The sequence below is a fragment of the Physeter macrocephalus genome, chromosome 14 (genome assembly GCF_002837175.3).
Source record: "Physeter macrocephalus isolate SW-GA chromosome 14, ASM283717v5, whole genome shotgun sequence".
Lineage (NCBI taxonomy): Eukaryota > Metazoa > Chordata > Mammalia > Artiodactyla > Physeteridae > Physeter > Physeter macrocephalus.
In genome coordinates this window covers 89125181-89146782 of record NC_041227.1, presented here as the reverse complement: position 1 = coordinate 89146782, position 21602 = coordinate 89125181, and the positions used below count along the sequence as shown (strand labels likewise).

The window sequence follows — 21602 nt, the reverse complement described above, 5'->3', positions numbered from 1 at the left end:
AACCCGGAAGCTCTGGGCACAGGAACTAGTGGACACTCTCCTCAGGCACTGCCATCAGGATGATGAAGCACTTTTTGTCCTCGAGGTATTTGCCTCAATATTTAAATTCCATGAGGGAAAGTCTGTTTGACTCAACTTGGAACAGCAGAAACCATTGGTGGCTGCGGCAGAGTCTGTGCTCGCCAAATATCTCAGCTACTTCCCAGCATTTCCCAGTCTACCTTTCGGGTAGGTTGTGATCACATGACCAAATCTGGCCAATAGACCGTGAGAGGAGCAAGGTAGGAGGTACATCCAACATGAGGCTGGTGTGCCTCCTGCATCCTTCTCTCGCCCCTGAGGTTACCTTGTAGCCGTGTTTCAGAACTCATGAGACCCACCCTCCCCTCTGTCAATAGACTATGGGCTCACGAGGACACGGTTCGTACCTCCCCCCACACTGCAAGTGCTCAGTAGGTGTTGCCTAGAGGAATTAATAGACAAATGATTCCTAAAACCCTTCTGTGTCCTTTTTCATTTACCTGTGTGTCTTCTCAACTAGACCACGAGTTTCTGGAAGGCAGGAGCTGGATTTCAGTCAGCTTCATATGCTTGGGAAGTGAAAATCCGATCTTTGGCAGAGCCAAAGTCTGCCCCACGTCCACTCCCCAAAGACACTGTAACTCTGGCCAAAGAGAGGCCGTGACCAGGGTTTGGTTGGGTACAAAATTTGACTCAGGAGGCAGAAGAGGTAAGGGGAGCTAGATCTAAGTCTAGGGAAGCAGGAAAATGGGAAGGTTGGGTGGCTGTGGAGAAAGATGTGGATGACTGACTTGAGGGCTGCACAAATCTCAATTTTTAAGGGATGCAGGGCTGGAGGGGAGAACATTAGACCCCCCAGATTACCATCTCTTTCAGTCAGCGTGGGTTAGATTATGCTGCAACAACAAATAATCTCAAAATCTCAATGGCTTAACCCAGCAAAAGTTTACTTCTCACTCAGCTCCATGCCCAGCTCGGGTCATCAGAGGGCTCTGCTCTAGTCCCTCGGAGACAGAAGCTGATGGAAGCACCATCTCATCACATGCTTCTAGAACAGAGAGGCAGAGAGCAGAGAACTCTGGTGGGCTCATGCCAGCAATTAAATGCTCCAGCCTGGAGATGACCACATCACTTCTGCTCATAGCTTGTTGGCCAAAACTCATCCATGACTCCACCCATGCACGAGAGAGCCAGAGGTTGAATCCTCCATGTGTCCAGAAGAGGAACCAGATCTCAGTGGCAATGCTAACAACTCCCACACCCAGAAGCTGGATTCTCAGGCTTTGCAAAATACCCACTTTTTTGTATCGGCCCCTTGAGTCTGGATATTCCTTCACCTCCTGATGGATAACACACCCTGGGAGGTGAAGGAACGTAGGATCTGGCTAGATGGTGGGTTGAGCTGGGAGGCTTCCTGTCTCCAGAGCAGGTGATCCAGGGACTCATTGCTGCTCCTTCTTTCTCTAATCCCCTGGTTCCCCACCCACCTACATGCACACAGGAACAAAAACAAAAATGAAATGGGAGCCAAGTATATTGATTTTTATTGAACTTACTCGGCTCAAGGACAAAAAAGGTGGGGGATGATAGTGGGGATAGGAAAGAGCTGGGGAGAGACTCCACACACACACAAACACACACACTCACACACACACACAAGCCAGGGAGCCAGGCCCTGAGAACTACAGCTAGAGGTACAGGTAAGCTGGGCTCTAATTCTAACCCTCTCCCTAAAGATGCTGGGGTCAAAGTGGACCACAGGCAGATCCAGGGCACACATCCTTCCTTGTCCAGTTTCCAGGCTCTTCCAAAGAAGGAAGTTGGATTGGGTTGGTCCTAGGATGGGAGGAAAGTGGAAACAAAGAGGCAAAGTAGGAGAAGGAGTTTTGGAATGGGGAGGACTGGGAAGGCGCCCTCAGAGTCCCAACCTGGGCCCAATGGGAGGAGGAAGAGTTTTCACAGAAGGCGGGAGTAGCCTAGGCTTTCACAGGAGCCTGCCCAAAGTAGGGCAAGGGGTGTTGGGGTTCCTTCCTTGTGAAGGGCCTGTTGTGCGTTTGACTTTAGCCAGCGGTTTCTCACCCTGGACGCCAATGTACTGGCAGCTCAGGGCCCAGTTCATGTGATGCTAGAGCCACCGTGGGTGGAAAAGGTCCCCATGTGCAGAGAAAGTTCAGGCTGACCGAGAACAGGGAAGACGGAAGAGCCTTGAGGACCCTGAGAAGCTGGGCCTCCTTACGCTTGGGCTTTCCGGGTGGTAGGGGGAAGGGGTTAAATAGAGACGCTGTTCTCGATGAGGGGAGGGTCCAGGTAAATATAGGGCAGCTCCAGGCCCCGGTTCCGCTCCCGGATGTCTCGCGAGATCTGAGCCAGGCGGCTCTGGAAGATGGCGATGCTCCGGAGCGGCCTCTCCTCGGTGAAGTGCTCGTCCGGGTAGGTGCCCAGGGCCCGCTGGGAGAAAAATCAGGTGCGGGGTCAGGATGATGTTCAGGACGGGATGGAGAATAATGAAGGACCACATTTGCCAGCAAATACAGTCAAAGTGGCTTCTAAAGGCGGGCGTGACCCAGCCACGGCTACTGTAAACGCAAACCCTACAAACCTCCAAACCACCACTCCAGCGAACTGCGCAGAGCAGCCTGGACACCCGCAACCCACGGGTCCCTAAAAAGGTCCCTTCCTGTGCCTGGGCCACTGCTCTATGAACTAAATACAACCACATTCAGAACACACCTGAAATCAACGTAAACACGCCCGAGCAAGTTTGCCCAAGGATACACCTGTTACCTCACAGTTTCACAGATGTAAACCCCTGAAGACAACCAGGTCTGAGGCATCTCCCAGTCAACCAATGTTGCCAGCATAATCAGCATCACCATACACTCGTGCTTTACAGCGTAGCCAATCACAGAAACGGCGCAGTGAACTTCAGTCAGTGCCATCCTGTGGCAGAACAGAACTGCCCCTTTGGGCTTGACCGCAATGCACAACCAGTTCACCATCACGGTTCATGGGGCCAGTCTCCGAACCAGCACACACTGCTCATACAATACAACTGTTGCCAACAATCCTGATGTTTAAAATATTCTTTGTCTTGTTCTATTGCGCCAGTAAAGCCTCCCAAAACACTTAAAACACAGCCTTGTTTTCTTGTCCCTGACTTTAACGACCTCTATTGTTTCACCATGAGGACAATGTTTTCTGAAATATACTTTATCAAAACTCCATAAGGGAGTTGCATCTTTTTTAATTTTGTTTTTTTTTTGATGTGGACCGTTTTCGAAGTCTCCATTGAATTTGGTACAATATTGCTTTTGCTTTACGCTTTTGGGTTTTTTTGGCGGCGAGGCATGTGGGATCCCAGCTCCCCTACCAGGGATCGAACCCACACCCCCTGCAGTGGAAGGCAAAGTCCTAACCACTGGACCACCAGGGAAGTCCTGGGAGTTTCATCTTATACTGAGTTTTTATTAGTAATGGCTGTTCTCATTTATCAAACGCTTTTTCAGCATATATTGAGATGATTATATGGTGTGTTTCTTTATTAATGTAAGGAAGTGTACTGTTAGGTTGCATAAGGTTGAACCAACCTTTCATTCCTAAATTAAACTAGATTTCCTCATGATGTATTATTTTACTATTTACTGTTGGCCTTCACGGACTACTGATATATTTTTAAGATTGTTGTAGCTAAATGGAATGAGTTTGTAATTTTATTTTCTTAATTACAGCTGATGTTGCAAGGGCTTTACATGGACCATCACGACGGCACAACAATTCTATAAGACAGGTACTCTCATCATTCCTACTTTACAGGTAAAGAAACTGAGGCTTAGAGAGCCCGATTACATATCCAAGGTCACATAGGTGGGAAATGTGGATCTGGGACTAGAACCCTCTACCTGAGACTCACTTCTCTTCTTAAGAGCACTGCCTTTGCCAGGTGCTGGTATCAGGGTTCCCAGTAAAATGATTTGGGAAGCTTCTACTTTTTTCTACACTTTCAAGCCGTTTGAACGATTTAGGAATTATTTGTTCTTTGAAGGCTTAATAGAATATCGCTTTACAAGGAGAGGGATCAGATCTTTTACAACCTTTTTCATTTATGTATGGTTTTCACCTCTTCTGGTTTTTTTGTTTTGTTTTTTGGGTTTTCTTTAAAAAATCACTTATTTCATCTAGGTTTCCAAATTTATTTGCATAAAACTAAGTATTTTCTTCTCCTTTTTAATTTTTTAAAAAGTTTTTCAATCTTCTCGAATATGTGGCTATATGCCTTTTACATTCCTGATGTTGTACATTTATGGGTTTTTTTCTTCTTGATTTGAATTGTCTCTGGTTTCTTTATTTTATCGGTCTTTTCAAAGAATCAGCTTTATGTCTTACTTACCAGATTGACACCTAATTTCCAAAACTATAGTGTCACTATTGATAAAGCAGAACACAGAAATATGATAGACTGGGTTCAAAGCCTACTTAACTAGCTGTGACCTTGGGCAAACTGCTTGGTGCCTTTGAATCTCAGTTTTCTCCCCTGTAAAATGGAGCTGCCATTTATGGAACGCTTATATGCCAGTCACTGTCTTAAGCATTTTAAATATAGCTACTTATTTATTTTGTATTTTGAAATAGTGTACACAGGATACCTGATTTAATGACGGAGGCATGATAGATCCTCAGAAAGTGATAGGTGCTATTATTATTGTTGTTGTTGTTGTTAGAACTTTCTGGGTTGAACTTCCCACTGGCTTATGAGAAAAGGAACTCTCCACTCTCATCGTCTTGTGTACTCTTCCCTCTGTGCTGTGACATTGTGATTTATAATAAGAAATGTATATTTGGTCTTCTTCCCGTTCCTAGCACAGAGCTCTTAAAACGCTTATAATTTCGTTAAGTGATAGAGTGTTAAAGGTGTCTTTTATTATTCATAATAAGCCCTTTTCAACCCCACCGGAGCTTATGTTAATGAGGTGACTTCTGGAAAGCCCTTGGGGTGGCCAGGTTGCCGGGAGAATCAACCTTGTGATTAGAGGGTGAGAACTTTGTTTCACCCCTGCAGCCTCAGGGGAGAGGAGAGGGACTGAAGGTTGAATTAATCCCCAATGGCCAATAATTTAATCAATCATGCCTAGGTAAGGCAGTCTCCATAAAAATCCCTCACGTACAAGTTTGGAGAGCTTCCAGGTTGCTGCACACGTGGAGGTGCTGGGAGGGTGGTGGACCCAGAGAGGGCAGGGGAGCTCCACGCCCCTTTCCCAGCACCTCACGCTGTGGAGCGCCTCCATCCGGCTGTTCTTGAGTTGTATCCTTTTAGCATACGCCGGTCATCTAGTAAGTAAACTGTTTGCCTGAGTTCTGTGAGCTGTTCTGGCAAATGATCAAAACTGAGGAGGGGGTCATAGAAACCTCTTATAGATGGTTGGTCAGAAGCTCAGATGACAAGCTGGACTTGCGATTGGCACCTGAAGGGGGTGAGGGGGGTGGAGTGGAGGAGCAGTCTTGTGGGACTGAGCCCTTGACCTGTGGGATCTGGCGCTATCTCCAGGTGGACAGTGTCAGAACTGAGTTAAGTCATGGGACACCCAGCTGGTATCGGAGAATTGCTTGGGGTGGGAACCACCCACATACATTTTCTGGCTGGAAGAATCGAGTTGAGAGTATCGAGAGTACCCACAGAGTGTTCTGTGAGTAGACAAAAAGCAGAGAGAGCTTTTCCGTTATAACGACAGAAATGGGTGTCTCCAGATCCTTGGGAGGTGGGACCAGAGAGAAGCAGCCTCCAGGGACGAGTTCCTGCATTCTCAGGCGATGAGATGATAAGTTAGTTAGAGAGAGAAACTCTCTGTGCCAGATGGAGTCAAGCGGGAGAAGTGAGGATACCACATAATGTCAGAAAGCTTGGGGACACGACATGGAGGGCAGAGACATGACTATAACCCGGTGTGTAAATGGAGGTGATAGTAATTGGTGATTAAAGGGCTGCTCCCCCGGCCCAGCCTAACTCACAGCCTCCTTGCCGTCGTTCCTGCCTCCAGAATTGCCGCTCCCATCCGTCCGCACAGCCACAGAAGCACCCTCGCGAAAACACAAATTTAGCCACGTCACCCCAGGCTTAAACTCTTCAATGGTTCCCCTCTGTCCTGTGAAGAAATACTGCGCCCACACTGAGCCGTTTATGCTCCTGCAAACCCACCGACAGACTCTCACCTTCACTTCGCTTCACTTGGTAGAGTCCTTCCCTCTGCCTAGAAACTAACCCTGCCCCTCTTTTGTCTGCCAAACCCCTCCCTGTCCCAGAAGTTTCATCTGAGATGTCACTTCCTCCAAGAAGCTGTCCCAGGCTTGCCCAGACTTGGTCAGGTTCCGTGGGGCCCCATTCTCACCTCTGTCACCAGACTGGAAGCTTATGACATCGAGGTTCATAACTGCCCACCAGCGTCTGGCACATTGCCGGTTCTCAGGAAGTCCGATTGAATGGAGGAATTCATGAATAATTCCTACAAGACGGTGGTGCCCTTTTCCATTTTCCTGTGTGTCTCCTCAACTTGGCCACAGGATTCTTGAAGGCAGGATGTTCTCACCCAGCTTTATGAGCCTGGTGTCCAGCACTGTGTTGACGCGTGGGAGGGATCCAGCAAATGTGCGCTGGATATCTGGGTGAATGGATGAGTGGTTGATGGACAAGTAAGTGGTTGGATAGACGGATGGATGGATAGGTGGATAGATTGGTAAACTGGTGAATTAGATGGAAGTTGTGCCCCAGCCACTAAACTGGTATTTGCTTCAGTGTATCTCTTTGGGGACCAACTGTCATTTCCTGAAGAAACTGAAGAACCCAAGGCAGCTCAGCAGTGGGCATAAATGCCAGCTGTCGGCTCCCAAACTCCCCGGGAGAGCTGCCACCACCCCCACTGCCCAGGCCCTGCAAATTCCCCCAACCCTCAGACACCCCCCCACACACCTGATCCTTGGGCTCTTGGCTGACCAACCAGAAGAGGAGAATGTTGTTACAGGTGGTGTTCACTTCCGGGAGGGTGTCTAGGTAACTCTTCAGGGTGGTGGTCCCCTTGGTCTGCGGTGGGGGCTGCCTCATGGATGACGGAGCATTGGGCGTCCGGGCCCCACAGTCATGCTGTGGAGACCCCACCCCAGTGGAGTCGGTTGGCCAGAGGAAGAGGACTCTCTCCCTCCTCAACATCCCTGTTCCTGCACCTGCCACCCCAGATTTTGCAGTTGGGAAATAAGGGGGTCGTGGAGAGGGAAGAGAGGGAGGGGTAGAAGGTCGAAAGTTCCAGAAGGGTAGCAGGAGCCTGGGTCACTGCTTGTCACTCCCCACCCAGTGTTCTAGGACTGGGTGGAGTGAGTCACCTCGGAGGGAGGAGGACCCAGAGTAGAGGTCACCCGAGAAATGGGTCTTGCGTTGGCCTCCCACACAGAGCAGCCTGCTACTCCACTTGGCTGCGGCCCTTCCGAGACAGGAGCCGCTAAGTTCCACTCCTTCCGCAGCCCAACTCGAGTCACCATTACAAGCTTGGACCCAGCTCCACTCCAGTCATCATCCAGCCCCAGCGCTTCACTCCACCCAGTTGCCACTCCAACCCCAGCCCTATTCATAAACCCATCACAGCTCCGACCCTCCCATGCTCTCAACCCGAACTCTGGCCTCACGTCCATTGCTGGGCCTAATCTCGCGTGACCCAGTTCCCCCCAGGCCTGCCCTCTGCAGCCTCACCTGCCCACTGTTGACGGGCGTGCTGGGCGGAGCTTTACCAGCTCTCCCGGGCTGCGCAGCCTGCATGGGAAGCCTGTGTGGGGGAGGAAAGGAAGAGGGTGCAGATGGAGGGGACCAGATTCCCCAGGGCTGGGGCTCAGCGCAGGCAGAGAGTGAGCCATGCGGACTGAACACGTGGCCACCACTGTCTTTAGAGAAGGATTAGGGTTAGGCTGAGGTTAGGGATGGTCATCACCAAGGTGTGGTCTCTGAAGGGGGTACTGCGATGGGACCAGAAAACGCCCAGCCGGCAGAGCTCACAACCGAAGAGCCAAGTAGGTTCAACGTGACAACCAAGCTGCCCCTCCCTGAACACCAAGGCACTTCTTTCTGCAGCCCATATTAGTACTTAGTGACTTAATTCTCCCCAGTTCACCAAGATTTGTCTGAGCACTCAGGAGCAGATCCTCTACTGCTGGGTTTAGTGGCAGAGACAGATGGCCAGAGAGAGTGCTACGTATAAGCTCGCAGTGCTGGAAGCAGAGGGAAGCTTTAAGGCCAGGACTTGGCTCTTTGAGGAGAGGGCAGGCAGGGCAGGCTCTGCACTCGGGCTGGCGTGGTTAGGGGAGACTTTCCTGGAGGAAGAGAAGGGGCCTCCCTGGGTAGAAGAATGGGTGAGCTTTGAATGGAAAAAAGAAGACAGAGGAAGGCATTTTCAAGCTCAGCCCTTGGTCCTCTTTTCTCTGTACCTCAGTGGTCTCATTCAAGACTGTGGCTTTAACCACCTCCCACTGGTTGAGGATTCCCAAATTCACATCTCTCCTCCTCCTGGCCCCCGAACTCTGGACTCAGCAGCGAGTGTCAGCTACTACCTGACACCTCTGCCTGAGTGTCTATGAGGCATCTCAGACTTGACACCTGCCAAGCCTAATGCTTAACTCCCTACCCCGCATGCTCCCCGAACCCATCTCCCCCTCCCCCACCAGTGGTCCCACTTCGGTGCTCCCTGTCCAGTTGCTCCCACCAAAATCCGTGCACTGGCTCCTCTCTTTATCTCATACCGCACATGTCAGCAAATTCTTGCAGAAGCCAATCTCGTCCCATCACCTCCAGTCTCCATACCACCCTGTCTCCATCATCTTGCTCCTGGATGAATCTAACTGCTCCCGCCTTTGCCCCTGACAGCCTGTTCTTCACATGACAGCTGGAGTGAGTGATCCTTTAGAATCATAAATCCAATTATGTCACCCCTAGCTAAAACCCACTAAGGGCTTCCCACCTCACTTGCCTCGCCATGGCCCTGCTTGATCTGGCTCTCATTCCTTCTCCAACTTCATTTCCTTCCCTACTTTTCTCCCTCTGACTCAGCCATACAGGTCTTCTGATTCCTCAAACCCACCAGCACACTCCCACCTCAGGGCCTTTGCACTGACTCCACCTCTGCCTGTACACTCTTGCCCCGGTTATCCACAGAACTAGCTCTCTCCCTTCCTTCACATCTCTGTCAAACATCACCTCCTCAGAGACTTCCCTGGTGGCGCAGTGGTTAAGAATCCGCCTGCCAATGCAGGGGACATGGGTTCAAGTCCTGGTTAGGGAAGATCCCACATGCCACAGAGCAACTAAGCCCATGTGCCACAACTACTGAGCCTGTGCTCTAGAGCCCGCGAGCCACAACTGCTGAACCCATGCCCCACAACTACTGAAACCCGCACACCTAGAGCCCGTGCTCTCTGCAACTAGAGAAAGCCTGCGAGCAGCAACAAAGAACCGACACAGCCATAAATAAATAAATAAATTTATTTTTTTAAAAAATTACCTCCTCAGAGAGGCCTTCCCTGAGCATCACTAATAGTGAGACAGCCTGACGTCACATGCCTCCCAATATGATGCACTGCGAAGAACACAGCATCACTGGAGAAATACTCTTTTTTTTTTCTTTTTTTTTTTTTTTGTGGTAGGGGGGCCTCCCTCTGCTGTGGCCTCTTCCCGTTGCGGAGCACAGGCTCCGGAGGCGCAGGCTCAGTGGCCATGGCTCACGGGCCCAGCCGCTCCGCTGCATGTGGGATCCTCCCAGACCGGGGCACGAACCCGGTTTCCCTGCATCGGCAGGCGGACGCGCAACCACTGCGCCACCAGGGAAGCCCGGAGAAATACTCTTGCCCAAAACATTTAACCTTTAAGTATTGCTTCTGGTTGACAAAAAACACAGGGGGTAGAGGAATGACATCATGAGGAAGCAATTAGATAAATTTGGAAGGTGAGACATTCTGCAGAACAACTAGTCCTAGCTTTTTAGTAGCCCTTGTGAGATGTCACGTGATTTCAAAAAGGGTGGAGGGGCCTGTCCTAAAGTGAGAGAGGCTTTAGAGTCAAAACAAACAAAGGTGTCCTGTGGTCCTTGACTGGCTCCAGAATCAACAGGATCAGCTGAGGGAGAATGGGACAAGTGAGGAAATTTGAATATGGACTAGTAAGAGGGTGATGTTGGAGATTATCGTCAATTTTGTTAAACATGATGACAGCATTGCGGTTGTGTAGAAAAGCAGCATCGTGGGTTTGTTTGGGGGATTTTTTTTGAGATGCATATCAATTAGGGGTAAAATATGAAATGTGTGTAATTTACCTTAAAAGACTTCAGCAATAAGCAAAAGCAACAGCTTAATCAAATATGGCAAGGTGTTAGGAACTGTGTCTAGGTGGTGGGTAAATGGGTGTTCATTACATCATATCCTATACTTTTCAATATGTTCAAAATTTTGTTTAAAAAAAAAAACAGCTGGGACTTCCCTGGTGGTCCAGTGGTTAAGACTCCATTCTTCCCATGCAGGGAGTGCAGGTTTATCCCTGGCTGGGGAGCTAAGATCCTCACAGGCTGCACAGAGTGGCCAAAAATAAAAAACAACAACAAAACTTTGGAGCCCATTACAGGTAGGGCTACACCAGCTGTTCATTCTATTTCCTGGTGACCTGAGACCACGCCTCCTTCCCGGGTCTCCCCCCACGGGAATTCCTCTGGGTGGCCATCAGAAGTGCTAAGTCAGCTAAAAGTCACATCCCTGCTGAGAGAAGACATCCCAGGCACTGGGAGTCTTCCTGCCAGGGCTGGGATGGGGAGGCAGCAGAAGCCCTGAAAGAAGTGGGAGGTTCTGAAGGACACGTCCTCCCTGGAGCAAAGGGACGACTTTAAGGAAGGGAGGACTAAGCAGAGGAGGCCTGAGAGGGGCCACTGGTGGTGGTGGGTCTCAGAGGCCGCTCTGGCGGTGTCAGAAGAGAGGGGAGAGTTAGGGGCCAGTGACAGGCGTAAATAAGGAGGAATCAGGCAGCAGCAGTACCAAGCCACCCCATGAAGCCGAAAGTGAGAGAGGTTGGTGGCTGGAGGGGCCACCTGGCAGGACGGGCATGAGGGTATGAGAGAGGATTCCAGAGTCCTTAGTACTTGCAGCTGGAGATGGCTCCTACCACATGATGTGACTCATCCACAGACCTCAGCAAGCGGAGGTGAATGGGTGGTAAAGGTCGAGCAGGGACCAGACAGGCACCATGTAGTGGCTGAAAGCAAGGGCTTCGGAGATACTGGGCGCTGGCTCTGGCTCCTGCCACTTACTACCTGTGCAGGCTTCTGTGCCTGTTCCTTATCTGTTTGGTGGGGCTAACAACAGCATGTACTTCCAAGGCTGGTCAATGAATAAGAACTGGGTCACGGTAGGGCCAAGGGGGACAGTGGGTTATTGGGAGTCTGTGGTTGGAGGATGGGGAGGGGATACCTGAGCTTTCCCGGCCCAGGAACGCCTGAGCAAAGATCTCTCCAACCCAGGCCTGCAGCTCCGAATACTGCTGTACAGACGCATCACTGGGGTAATAGTAGCCCACGATTTCTGAGACAAAACTGTAGGAAAGAGATGTCCCTGCTACGGCAGTGACCTTGGGCTCAGGCCTCGCCCGAAAACCAAGGCCCAGTGTTGCTCAGGCCAGGGAGAGCCCGCCGCCCAGAGTCCACTGAGAGTCCATGGGGGTTCAGCGGGGACCCCCAGATTCAGTTGGAACCCCGGTGCCCAGGCTTGCCTCAAGTCTCACCCCCACTCCAGAGAGGCCACCGAGGAGAGCCTGACATGCTGCGTCACCTCGCCACTCAGCACCCAGGAGAAGGGAAGACCCGCCCATCTAAAGGCCCCAGCGCACACCGCGCCCAGCCCACACCTAGCTGTTCCTGCTGCGCTGACTCCTCTGCTCATCCTTCTGGTCCTCTGCTCGTTCACACGCAGCCCAGCCCCTCCTCAGCCCATGGCTACCTGCCATTTCATAAGGAACCCCACCCGCAACTCTCACCCTTGAGGTGCCCCACGCTGGGCCTGAGCACACCTGAAACCCCCAGCATCAAGCGCCCCAGCCTGCATGAGCACACGGGTCCACCCTGCCCCTGGGCCAGATTGGCTGCAGGTCCCGGGCCCACGCCTCTCAATGGCTGCCCAGATCTTCAGGCCGTCGTCTTGGTGATGGTAGTTGGGGATATCCAGGACGCCGCGGGCCCGCAGGCTGTCCGGAAGGCAGAAATTGGTGTAGGTAAAGTGGGCCAGACGGGTGCTCATGAGGTAGAGGAGGACTTGCCTCCCGATGGACGTGACCCGAGGACAGAGCACAGCTGGGCTCCCGGACCGGCCCATCCCCCACCCCAGTGCCTGGGGATTGGATTGGTCTAGTGACTCAGCAGAGGGCAGTTTTTTTAGTGAATCGAGCAGTCCAAGACCAAGGATCAAATACCCTTGAGAGCACGACATGGGCTGCGCAGGTTGCGGCCTTACTATGTGCGTAGGCGGTGATCCTTAGGTACGTGGGCACTAGAAGAATAAACTGAAGGCCAGGCAGGCCGGGAGGGGAGCGCCGACGCAGGGTCAGCGGGCGGCTGTGCTCAGGCCGGGGTGCCTTGCCCAACTCAGGAGCCTTTGGAACCCGAGCCCGAGGAGGTGGGGCCGGTGAGTGGGATCGAAGGGAGGGAGACAGGGTTTGTGGGCGGGGCAAGGTGCCCTCGGGAAGGAGCCCCCTGGAAGGGGCGGGCGGGGAGCCGGGAGGCCGCACCTTGTCCACAAGGCCCTCTGGGTTGAGCAGCGTGGCGCGGGCGATGGTTCACCTGCAGCGTGTAGCGAGCGTGCGGAAGCAGGAGCTGCGAGCGGGATGAGATCACAGGAGCCGAAGGTCAGGGGAGAAGGCCGCCCCGGCCCCGCTCCCTCTGGCCCCGCCCGGGGGTCACCCAGACCTTGTAGATGGGGTGGCAGAGCGGCAGCTGACGCAGCGTGGCCACGGCGAAGGCCTCGCACAGCAAATGCGTGCACAAAAAGTGCGTGTTGTTCTCGTGCACCAGGAACTCCGAGTTGCACACCCATGTCTTGGCCAGCAGCCTGTCCCAGTCGGAGTCAGTGGGCAGAAAAATGGGGCTGTCTGGCCCGGGGGTCTGGCTGAGCTGCGTCCAGGAATAATAAGGGGGTGAGGCCCTAGACTGCTAGTGTGCCCCTTGAGGCCCCGCCCCCCGCCCCCCCCGCAACCCCCCAAAGCCCGGCCCCAGGCTCACCTGGATGGCCAGGGGCACCAGCGCCCCCTGGGGGTTCAGCCACAACAGGCAGAGCGGGGAGGCCGCGTACTGCGGGCGGCCGTTTATGCAGTGGACGGGGACCTCTGCCAGGATCCAGTAGTCCGCTAGGAAGATGTGCCCCCTCTGGGGAAGTTGCACGGAGCCTTAGAGTGCTCTCCCCACCCGCGCTCTGCTTCCCTCCGTTCTCTGGCCACTCCCACTCCAGCTTGGGTCTCAGTAATTATTGGTGCCTGCACTAAAGGCCAGTGTTGGGTACCCCACCCTTCCCAAAATGTCCGGAATGAGGTCCAGCAGAGTCCTTCGTTGTGCAGCCTCTCACCTGGCTTCCCAGCAGCTTGGACAAGCCAGCATCGTCTCCCCCTTTCCCCATACCTGGTCCTTCCTATTCTCTCAAGTTAGATGACTTCATCGTACCCAGTATCAGCAAAATGAGGGGAATCCACCACCCCCATCTCCAGCCTTCTGGAGGATGCCTGAGGGCTTGGCTGCCCCCAGAGAGACTGGGCCGTCATCTCCTCCCACACCCTCGGAGTTTCTAGTTCTCAAGGATCATTCTTGCTCCGTCTAGTGGTGCTGCCTTTGGCCTGTCCTAAAACAGCCTTCTTCGGGCCTCGGCACCTGGGATCTTGGAGGCCCCAGAACAGGGACAGGGCCTCCTCCTCCAGGCTGTCATGCTCATTCATAGCACTTCAGCGGGCCCCATCTCATGCCTCAAGCCTGAGCCCCATCTGGCTCTCATCCATATCTGCTCTACTTAAAGGCGCAGGGCTGGGGGATGAGGCCTGCAGGCTGGATGCAGCCCTCCCACCCTTACCCTCCATACCCATCCCTTCTCCCTGCTGACAGCTCACCCACCTCTAGCTCTGTCTGCGGGCAGGGGCCTGGTCCCAGCGAGGGGGCCACCATGTCATTGGTGGCAGGCAGCCTTGCTGGGCAAACTGGAGAGGCAGTGGAGCATGACAGGATTGACACCGTTCAGGTACTGGTATCCGAAGAAGTGGTCTTCACACCAGTGCTCAGTGACGTACTCTAGGGGACAAGAGAGGGGGGCCACTTGGGCTGGAAACCGCTTCACTAGATCATGCTCAACCGAGCCCTTTGCTCATCACCGTGGTTTAGCCTTTGCTTCCAGCAATCCTATGACAGTAGGTGTAATTATATCTTCAGTTTAACACTGGACGCTGAAATTCGAAGAGGTAGAGTCACTTGCTCAGCCGGGTGGCAGAGCAGGGATTTGAACCGGAGTCTGGCCCCAAAGCCCAGCACCCTCGGCGGCAGGGGTGGGGGAGAGAGGCAAGTGCATCTGATCACGGTCAGGACTCCCTAAGTGACCCTGACCCTCTCTCTGTCCCCACTCACCTATTCTTGTCCCCTCCCAGAGGGAGGACAGATCGGTTCCTGAGGGGAATCTGGGAGATTGCCACCAGTGAAGCCAGGATCCCCTCCCTCTGGGATCCAGCAGTCCCCCTGAGAGGGCCAGAAGAGGGCCCTTTCCCAGGATGGGGCGGAGGGGTCTGAGTATGGGGTAGGGTGGAGGGCGGACATCTCTGCCTGGCTCTGCACACCTGAGGTGAAGGTCTTGTGGCAACACATGATATTCCGGATGTCATCCAGCTTCTTCCAGGAGTTCTTGTGGTCCAGCAGCCCCCGAAGCTTCATGCCCAAGGACCTGTGGGAGGGGAAGTGGGGGTGGGCAGGGGCTGCCAGCGGCACTGTGCCCCCAGCCTAGAGGCCTGGAGGGATCTGACGAGGTCAGCGCCCAGAGAAGAGGTACCTAACAGTCCACATGGGAGAAGAGTCTAGAGGCTACTTGAGGCTTTGTAGGGGTGACTCCACATGTGTGTGCAAAGGTGGCGTGCAGGGTGCAGACAAGTCTCCTCGTTGGTGTTTCATCCTGCTTTCTCCAAGCTCTCAGCTTGTCACAGACCTTCTCTGGCTCCCCTCCGCCCACACGACAAAGCCCCAACTGCTAAGCCTGCCTAGGAAGCTCCCCACCAGCTGATTTCTCCAACCTTTCTAGCTTTTTCTCCCACCCTGTGCACTAACCAAGCCAGTCACAGCCTTCTTGCTAAACATAGCCAGAGATGTACTTTGTACACTGAACCGGTAAAAGTGGGCTTGCCAACCTGCTTTTCACTTTGTGGATGTCGGTACTGTTTGAATTTTTTTACGATGAGCATGTACTATTTTATAATCAGAAAAAAATGCTTGAAATGAAGTCAGCTTTCTCCCCTGTCCAGGGCTTTGTTTAAGCTGTGCCTCTCCTAGAAAACCTTCTGCTACATCTCCACCTAGTGTCAAACCTATCTGTTCTTCTGTGTGCATCTTAGATGCAAAGCCCTTCATGAAGCATGGCCTGATGGCCCCCCAAACACACACCTTGTGTGTATCTTTCACAAAATACCCATGACTTCCTTCGTTACATCGTAAACCCTTAAGTACATCACTCCCTTTATTATCCTACAGTGTACTCAAATCAACTCCTAGTATACTGTGGGCTCCTCAGGGCCAGGACTGGGCTGTGTATGCCTGACATACCCAGTTCGTAATAATTGCTCACTAGCTAGGCCAAGTCAAACGGAAGCGAATGGAACATAGGACAGGAGGGTTATGGCAGTTGGTCAGTAAGGTGGGCTGTGGAAGGATGCTGATGTGCCATGAAGAGTGTGGGCACCTGCAGAGGGCGCAGGGGCCTTAGTAACCTGACAAGCCCAGGGACAGCTTCGTACGTGCTCACTAAGCTGCTCGCTCCGCCTTCCATGGGTCTTTGCTGAGCGCCTGCCCACTCAGGACCTGGGGATGGGAAAAACTGGATGGGAGCTTGGTCATTAAAGCAGAGGCTGAGGAGGCAAGAGAGAAGAAAGAACAGGCCTTCCTTTTCCAAGGCCTGCCACACATGTCCTTCAGGACACCCTGCAGTCACCTCACACTAAAGCCCAGTGACTCCCTCCCCTCTGTAAATGACCAGATGGCTGCCGAATGCCAGCTCCTCCTCCCATGGGCCCTTCTCTGAGCCTCACACAGGCTGTCCACGTGGTCTCCTGGGCCCTCCCTTGGCTAGACGCGCATATCCATCCGGGGACCAACTCAGGTGACTCTACCTTCCGGGATGCTCCCCTGGTCCCTTAGCCCTGCCAGGGCCTCTCAGCGGGTCCTTGTCCTGAAGCCTGAGCCCGCTGTGTCTGCCTGTGCACCCCAATCCACTGTGGACACACTCAAGCTCCATACTCCGCCTCACCTCTGCATCCCCTCCCACTAGTGCTTCTCCAGAAGAACCGTTCTGGCCCCAAAGCCCAGGACACGAGGATCCAGCTCCTCGCCCTGGCCTCCTCTGGGCCTCCTAATGCAGCCCCTGCGCAGATGGCCGAGCCCTGCACTCCTCCTGCCATACTGGCCTGGGTCTGCCCAGGGCCCACCCACTCTCCCCTCACTGATCCCCCCCCACCGCCTCCCAAAGCTTCAATCCCACCTGTCTCCCCAGCAACCACCTCCTGAGCCCCACTGACCCGCCTCCTCTAGGCACTGGGTGTCAACTGTACCCCCTCCAGCCACATCACACTCACAACCTCAGACTTGAGCTGCTTGTGACCCCTCCGATTGCTGATTAACTGTGCTGCACGTCTCCTGAGGGAGACTGTGAGTTCCTCCTGGCCAAAACTGTATCCTAATACTACTCAGTAACCTCTGTGGACAGGTTATTTTGTGCGGGATGTTAGCTCATTGAAGTCTCCCCCACACCTGTGAGGTAGATATGAATATTATTTTCATTTTACAAATGAGAAAACGGTTTAGAGGCTAAGTGAAAATCAAGGTCATAAAGCTAGAAAGTTTTGCTCTGGAAATTGAACCTGAGGCGGCCTGACCACCTCCTTAAATCTTAAGGGCTGGGCCTCTCTGGTCCTACTCAGCATGGTCCCACCAGCAGTGCCTGGGACCGTGCTCTGCTCTGAGCAGGTGCTCAGTTAATTCTATTGATTTGAGGAATGGAAAGAGAAGGGATAATTAAGAGCAAAGAGGTGGTGATGGGGAGCTAGAGAATGGAGTTGCTTAAAGAGAGAGCGGAGACGGGGTGGTGGGACAGGGAGAGGGGAGACTGGGGACGAGGAGAGGGGAGACTTGGGCAGAGACATGGATGTGCATCAAAGGGACAGAGGCTGAAGGGAGAGTGAGCAGGAGTGCAGAGGGGGCAGTGGCCTCACGCAGGGATGGCATTGAAGAGCGGCCGGGTTGTCTTGGTGGCCGAGTAACGAATATCGGGTTCCATGGACAGCAAGGATGGGATGTCCATTTTCATGGGAAAGCCAGGCAGGTACCTATTCCCACTGCTGGGGAGTGGGGGGGGGCAGAATCACAGAAACCAGTCAGAGGGGCCTGCAGCCCACTCCCCTAAATTCCTCTCCTCCCTCCTCCCCCAGAGTCCCCAGGCCTCCCTCACTTCCGGCTCCTCCCCTGCACTCTCCCCTCCTCTCTGCCAGACCCCAGGGGCCGTCCCCACACATTCTTCTCCAGACACTTGAATTAAACTGCATTTGTCACAGATCCTGCTTTCCAGGCTGCCCGCCCAGTCCTCACAACAGACCGTTCACTTCACGCCCCTCCAGCTTCTTCCCCAAATCTCAGTTCACCCTCACCTGTCGCCCTGGTCTGCACAAGGCACCGTCTTGATCAAAGCAAATTTCTTATCTGACTCCACCTCCTCAAAGCTGCTGACGTCTACAATGCCGGGGGAAGCCAGGGGCGTAGACTTGCCAGCTTCCAGGGGAAAGAGGTCAGAGGTGGCAAGTGAAGCTTAGGGTAAACAGGAACCTCAGCTTTCAAAGACATGACTTTAAAACTCCCAGAAACCACCCATTTCCTGGGTAGGTGACCAAGAATTAAAGTTTGGTTTTTTTTTCCTGAAGGCACTCAGCTTCAGATCAGGTTAGCATTTGAGGATGACATGAATGTCCACACTGGTTTAGAGTCGGGTTTGTGTTGAGATCAAGATCATGGCTGGTTTGGGGGTGAGGCTGAGGATGGGCTGAAATTGGTCAATCCTAGGGTCATGTCTGGTATCTGGGTCACATCAAGGACAGCTGGGGTTGAGTGGGAGTTCACTGATGTTGTTGGGACAATTGTCGGTACTGGCATTTTGGGTCTGGACTCAGGGTCAATATTAGATTAAGGTTAGGTTTAAATGAGGGTCGTGATCAGAGCTGGGCCCCCAAAGTTGGAATTGAGTTTAGAGTTAGTACCGGTCTGATTAAGGATGAGGTCAGATTAAGATAGCAAAGAAGTCAAATTAGGCCACCCTCTCCGTAGCATTCCTGTCGGGCCTGGAGTTCCCATTTCCTGTGATCCAGAAGGAGGGGAAGGGAGTCCTGACAAATAGTTCTTGCTGTGAGGAATGAAAATTACTCATGGGTAAGTCTCTTGTCAAATGACACCTCCTCCAGCATGCCTTTCCTGAACCCCCCAACCCTTGAACCCAATCCCTCAGTGACACAGATGTCCCACATTCTTTGTGCGTTCATCAGTAGAAGGGATTCAGGACAACCTCACTCCCAAATTATAACTATCTTCCTAATTGTTTGCATGTTTGACTCCTTGGGGGCAGAAGTCACGTCCTATTCATTTTTTGTATTCCCAGCATCCAGCATGGTGCCTGGCACCGTGCATATAATACGCACTTGACAGAGGACTGATGAACGAATATATTTTGTGAAGTGATGGGTGGATGTGCTGTGATGACAGATGGGGGTTCAGAGTGAAGTCTATGAGTAACTCACAGTATTAGCAAGGGTGATGTTCACTCGCTTCACCCTGACCTAGAACATCATCTCTCATGCCTAAGACTCATCTCCACGTTCGGACTCGCCTTAGTCTTGCCTCTGCAGATGAGAGAGCTGCTCAGGAGATATGGGGGTCCAGGGGCTGAAGGACCTTCAGCCCAGCAACCTTGAAACGTCCCCCAAATTCAAGAAAGAATCTGAACAGCCCCTCACAAGGATTTCATCCATACCAGAAAAAACAGTGGTAGTGGCCGGGGCCTCTCCAGCTAAATTCTCTAAACATTCAGGGCTTCTCCGCCTGTTGAATTTCAGTAACTCAGCTTGCAGGTTAATTCCTCTCAGAGGAATTGGCTCTGGGGAAGGGCAGAGGGTGTCAGTGGTGAGCACACATATCTGTGTGTTTGTGTGTGTGTCTCTGAGTGGTGTGAGTGTATGTAAGTGTGCGTGCCTAGTCTCTGTGTGTCTGGGGGGCGCGGGGCGGTAAATACTGCCCAGAAAGCCCCTGCATTTCAGGGCGTTAGAGGCTTATATTTTCAGAAAGCACCTATTTGGGAGCCCTGAGTTCCAGTTTCCCTAATTCCAGCCCTATTCCCTACACCCCGGGGTCTTGTGAGAGCTCCCCCTGATCCCAGCAGATGTCTTCTGCAGCCCAGGCCAGCCCCTGCCTCTGGCCCACCTGTTCCTGGTCGAAGCTCTATGGTGCAGTAGCCCTCTATCCACTGATAGCAGGGAAAGTGGCAAAGAGTACCAACCGGGGGTAGTGACGCAGATTCGGCTCCAGTACCAGGAGTCCTTGGGGAAGAAAGCGTAGCGCTCCTTGTGGAGGCGCAGCAGCAAGAGCTCACCCAGCTCCTCTGAGCAGCGTACCTTGTACTTCTGCACCTGGGGGGCAAGAGAGCAAGCAATTGAGAGGCAAGGAACTGCCAACGTCATCCTTGCGCCTTGAAAAGTGCGTCTACACCGACACCTAGCCTGACATATAAACCCGAGCTGACCATAACCCATGTGGTGCCTTTGCATGAATTAGAAAAAGGCATCCTTCATCCAGGCAGTAGCAGCCATGGCGCTGCAGGAGCCCTGTGTGAACAGAGTGGATTCTGGATCTCCCTAGCCCCCTTGGAGCCCTCACCTTATGTAGGCCACCAGCAAACAATCCTGGGGCCTGGCAGAGGCAGGTGGACCCCTTCCGGAGAAGAGGAAACCCAGGCTCAAAGAGGGCAAGCGCCTTCCCCAAAGCCCACCTTCAGTTATTGGAGGAGGAGCTAGGAAGCCAATGGAATTCTCCGGAGCCCCTGCTCAGGGCTCCTTCTCCACAGCCCTGCCTGGATAGGGTTTATCATCCCCAGAAAAGACAGGGACCAGAATAGGGGTAGTGACGAGGTCAGGACCGGCATCCTGAGTTCTGCAGGATTTGATGAGCTCTGGAGGAAAGACCTTCCCCTCCTTCAGGGTCCCCTGTCCACCCTGCCCCTCGGGGTGGCTCCTCCCCCTCTCCTCTACTCACCGATCCAGGGGCGAAGTCCCTGCCCACGCGATCCAGCCACCGCTTGGGGCTCTCACCACATGTGCCCCCCAGTGTGACAAAAATGTCCAGTGTGCTGGCCATCAGGTAGGGACCAGTGCCCACACACACGCGGTACACGGCCATGATGGGAGGGAAGGAAGGATGCCCCCGGCAGCTGGCCTGGAGGAGCTGAGTTGCAGGCCAGGCAGGGCTGGGCTGCTGAACCGCTGTGTCAGAGCCTGGGGGGCAGGATAGGCCTTTGAGGAAAAGTCCAGCTGTCTCTGGGATGCTCTAGGGCTCACTCGCTGGCTCGCTCTCTCCAGAAGCTGTTGTTGCTAGCTGAGGGCTCCCTCTTCCCGCCCACAGCCTTTCGCCCTAATAGTTGTTCGTTTGCATCTGGCACAGCCGGTCCCTCTGACTGGCAGGACCGGGTTCACCCAGATGATTATCAGGAGCCCGGGTCCCACTGGGAAGGGAGGGACCTGATGCCGAGAGGGAGACAGGGATTAGGTGACGCCTGTATGACTGGGACACTGATCTGCTCCTGGTCAGGGGCCGACTGATGCCCTGGGGCCCTTGTCCACCCACTCCCCAACTTCCCCCAAGACTCTTTCATCCTCTCCCTCAGCCAGAACTGGCCACAGGGCACCCGCATTCCTACTTGTGAATCATCCATATGAATCACTATACACAAGTGAGCCGTAAATCACACGTGACTACAGCCACACGCGAGTCGGACACGCATCTCTGCACACTGCATAGGGGTCAGAAACAGCCCTCCTGTCACCTCCTAAACTCGGTCCCACCACCCCCAAGCCCGGTCCCTTGGCACGCCCGATCTCAGTCTCTCGCTTGGAATAGGGCCAGTCTGGGGACCGAAGTGGTCTCCGGGCGCACAGCATCTGAAGGCCCCATGTGGCCTTCTTTCCGCTCCGGGCCGCCCTTGGCCTTGGGGCGGTAGGCGGGAGAGCCCAGGTGCGTGGGGTGCCTGGGATCTCGGTCATCCGGACT

At 53.4% G+C, this 21602-nt stretch overlaps 1 protein-coding gene across 1 annotated transcript; it reads right to left on the bottom strand.

The window, feature by feature from the left end:
• Positions 1-1574: 1574 nt before the first annotated feature.
• ALOXE3 (arachidonate epidermal lipoxygenase 3) lies at positions 1575-20785 on the bottom strand. The gene is given in 19 exon segments (XM_055090163.1): positions 1575-2469; positions 6980-7197; positions 7770-7823; positions 11497-11618; positions 12092-12358; positions 12810-12851; positions 12853-12890; positions 12984-13187; positions 13296-13439; positions 14172-14240; positions 14242-14345; positions 14882-14985; positions 17516-17641; positions 17948-18042; positions 18044-18070; positions 18614-18693; positions 19764-19836; positions 19838-19969; positions 20592-20785. Coding segments are annotated over 19 exon segments (2223 nt in total). The 5' UTR covers positions 20736-20785; the 3' UTR covers positions 1575-2289.
• Between the last annotated feature and the right edge of the window lie 817 nt (positions 20786-21602).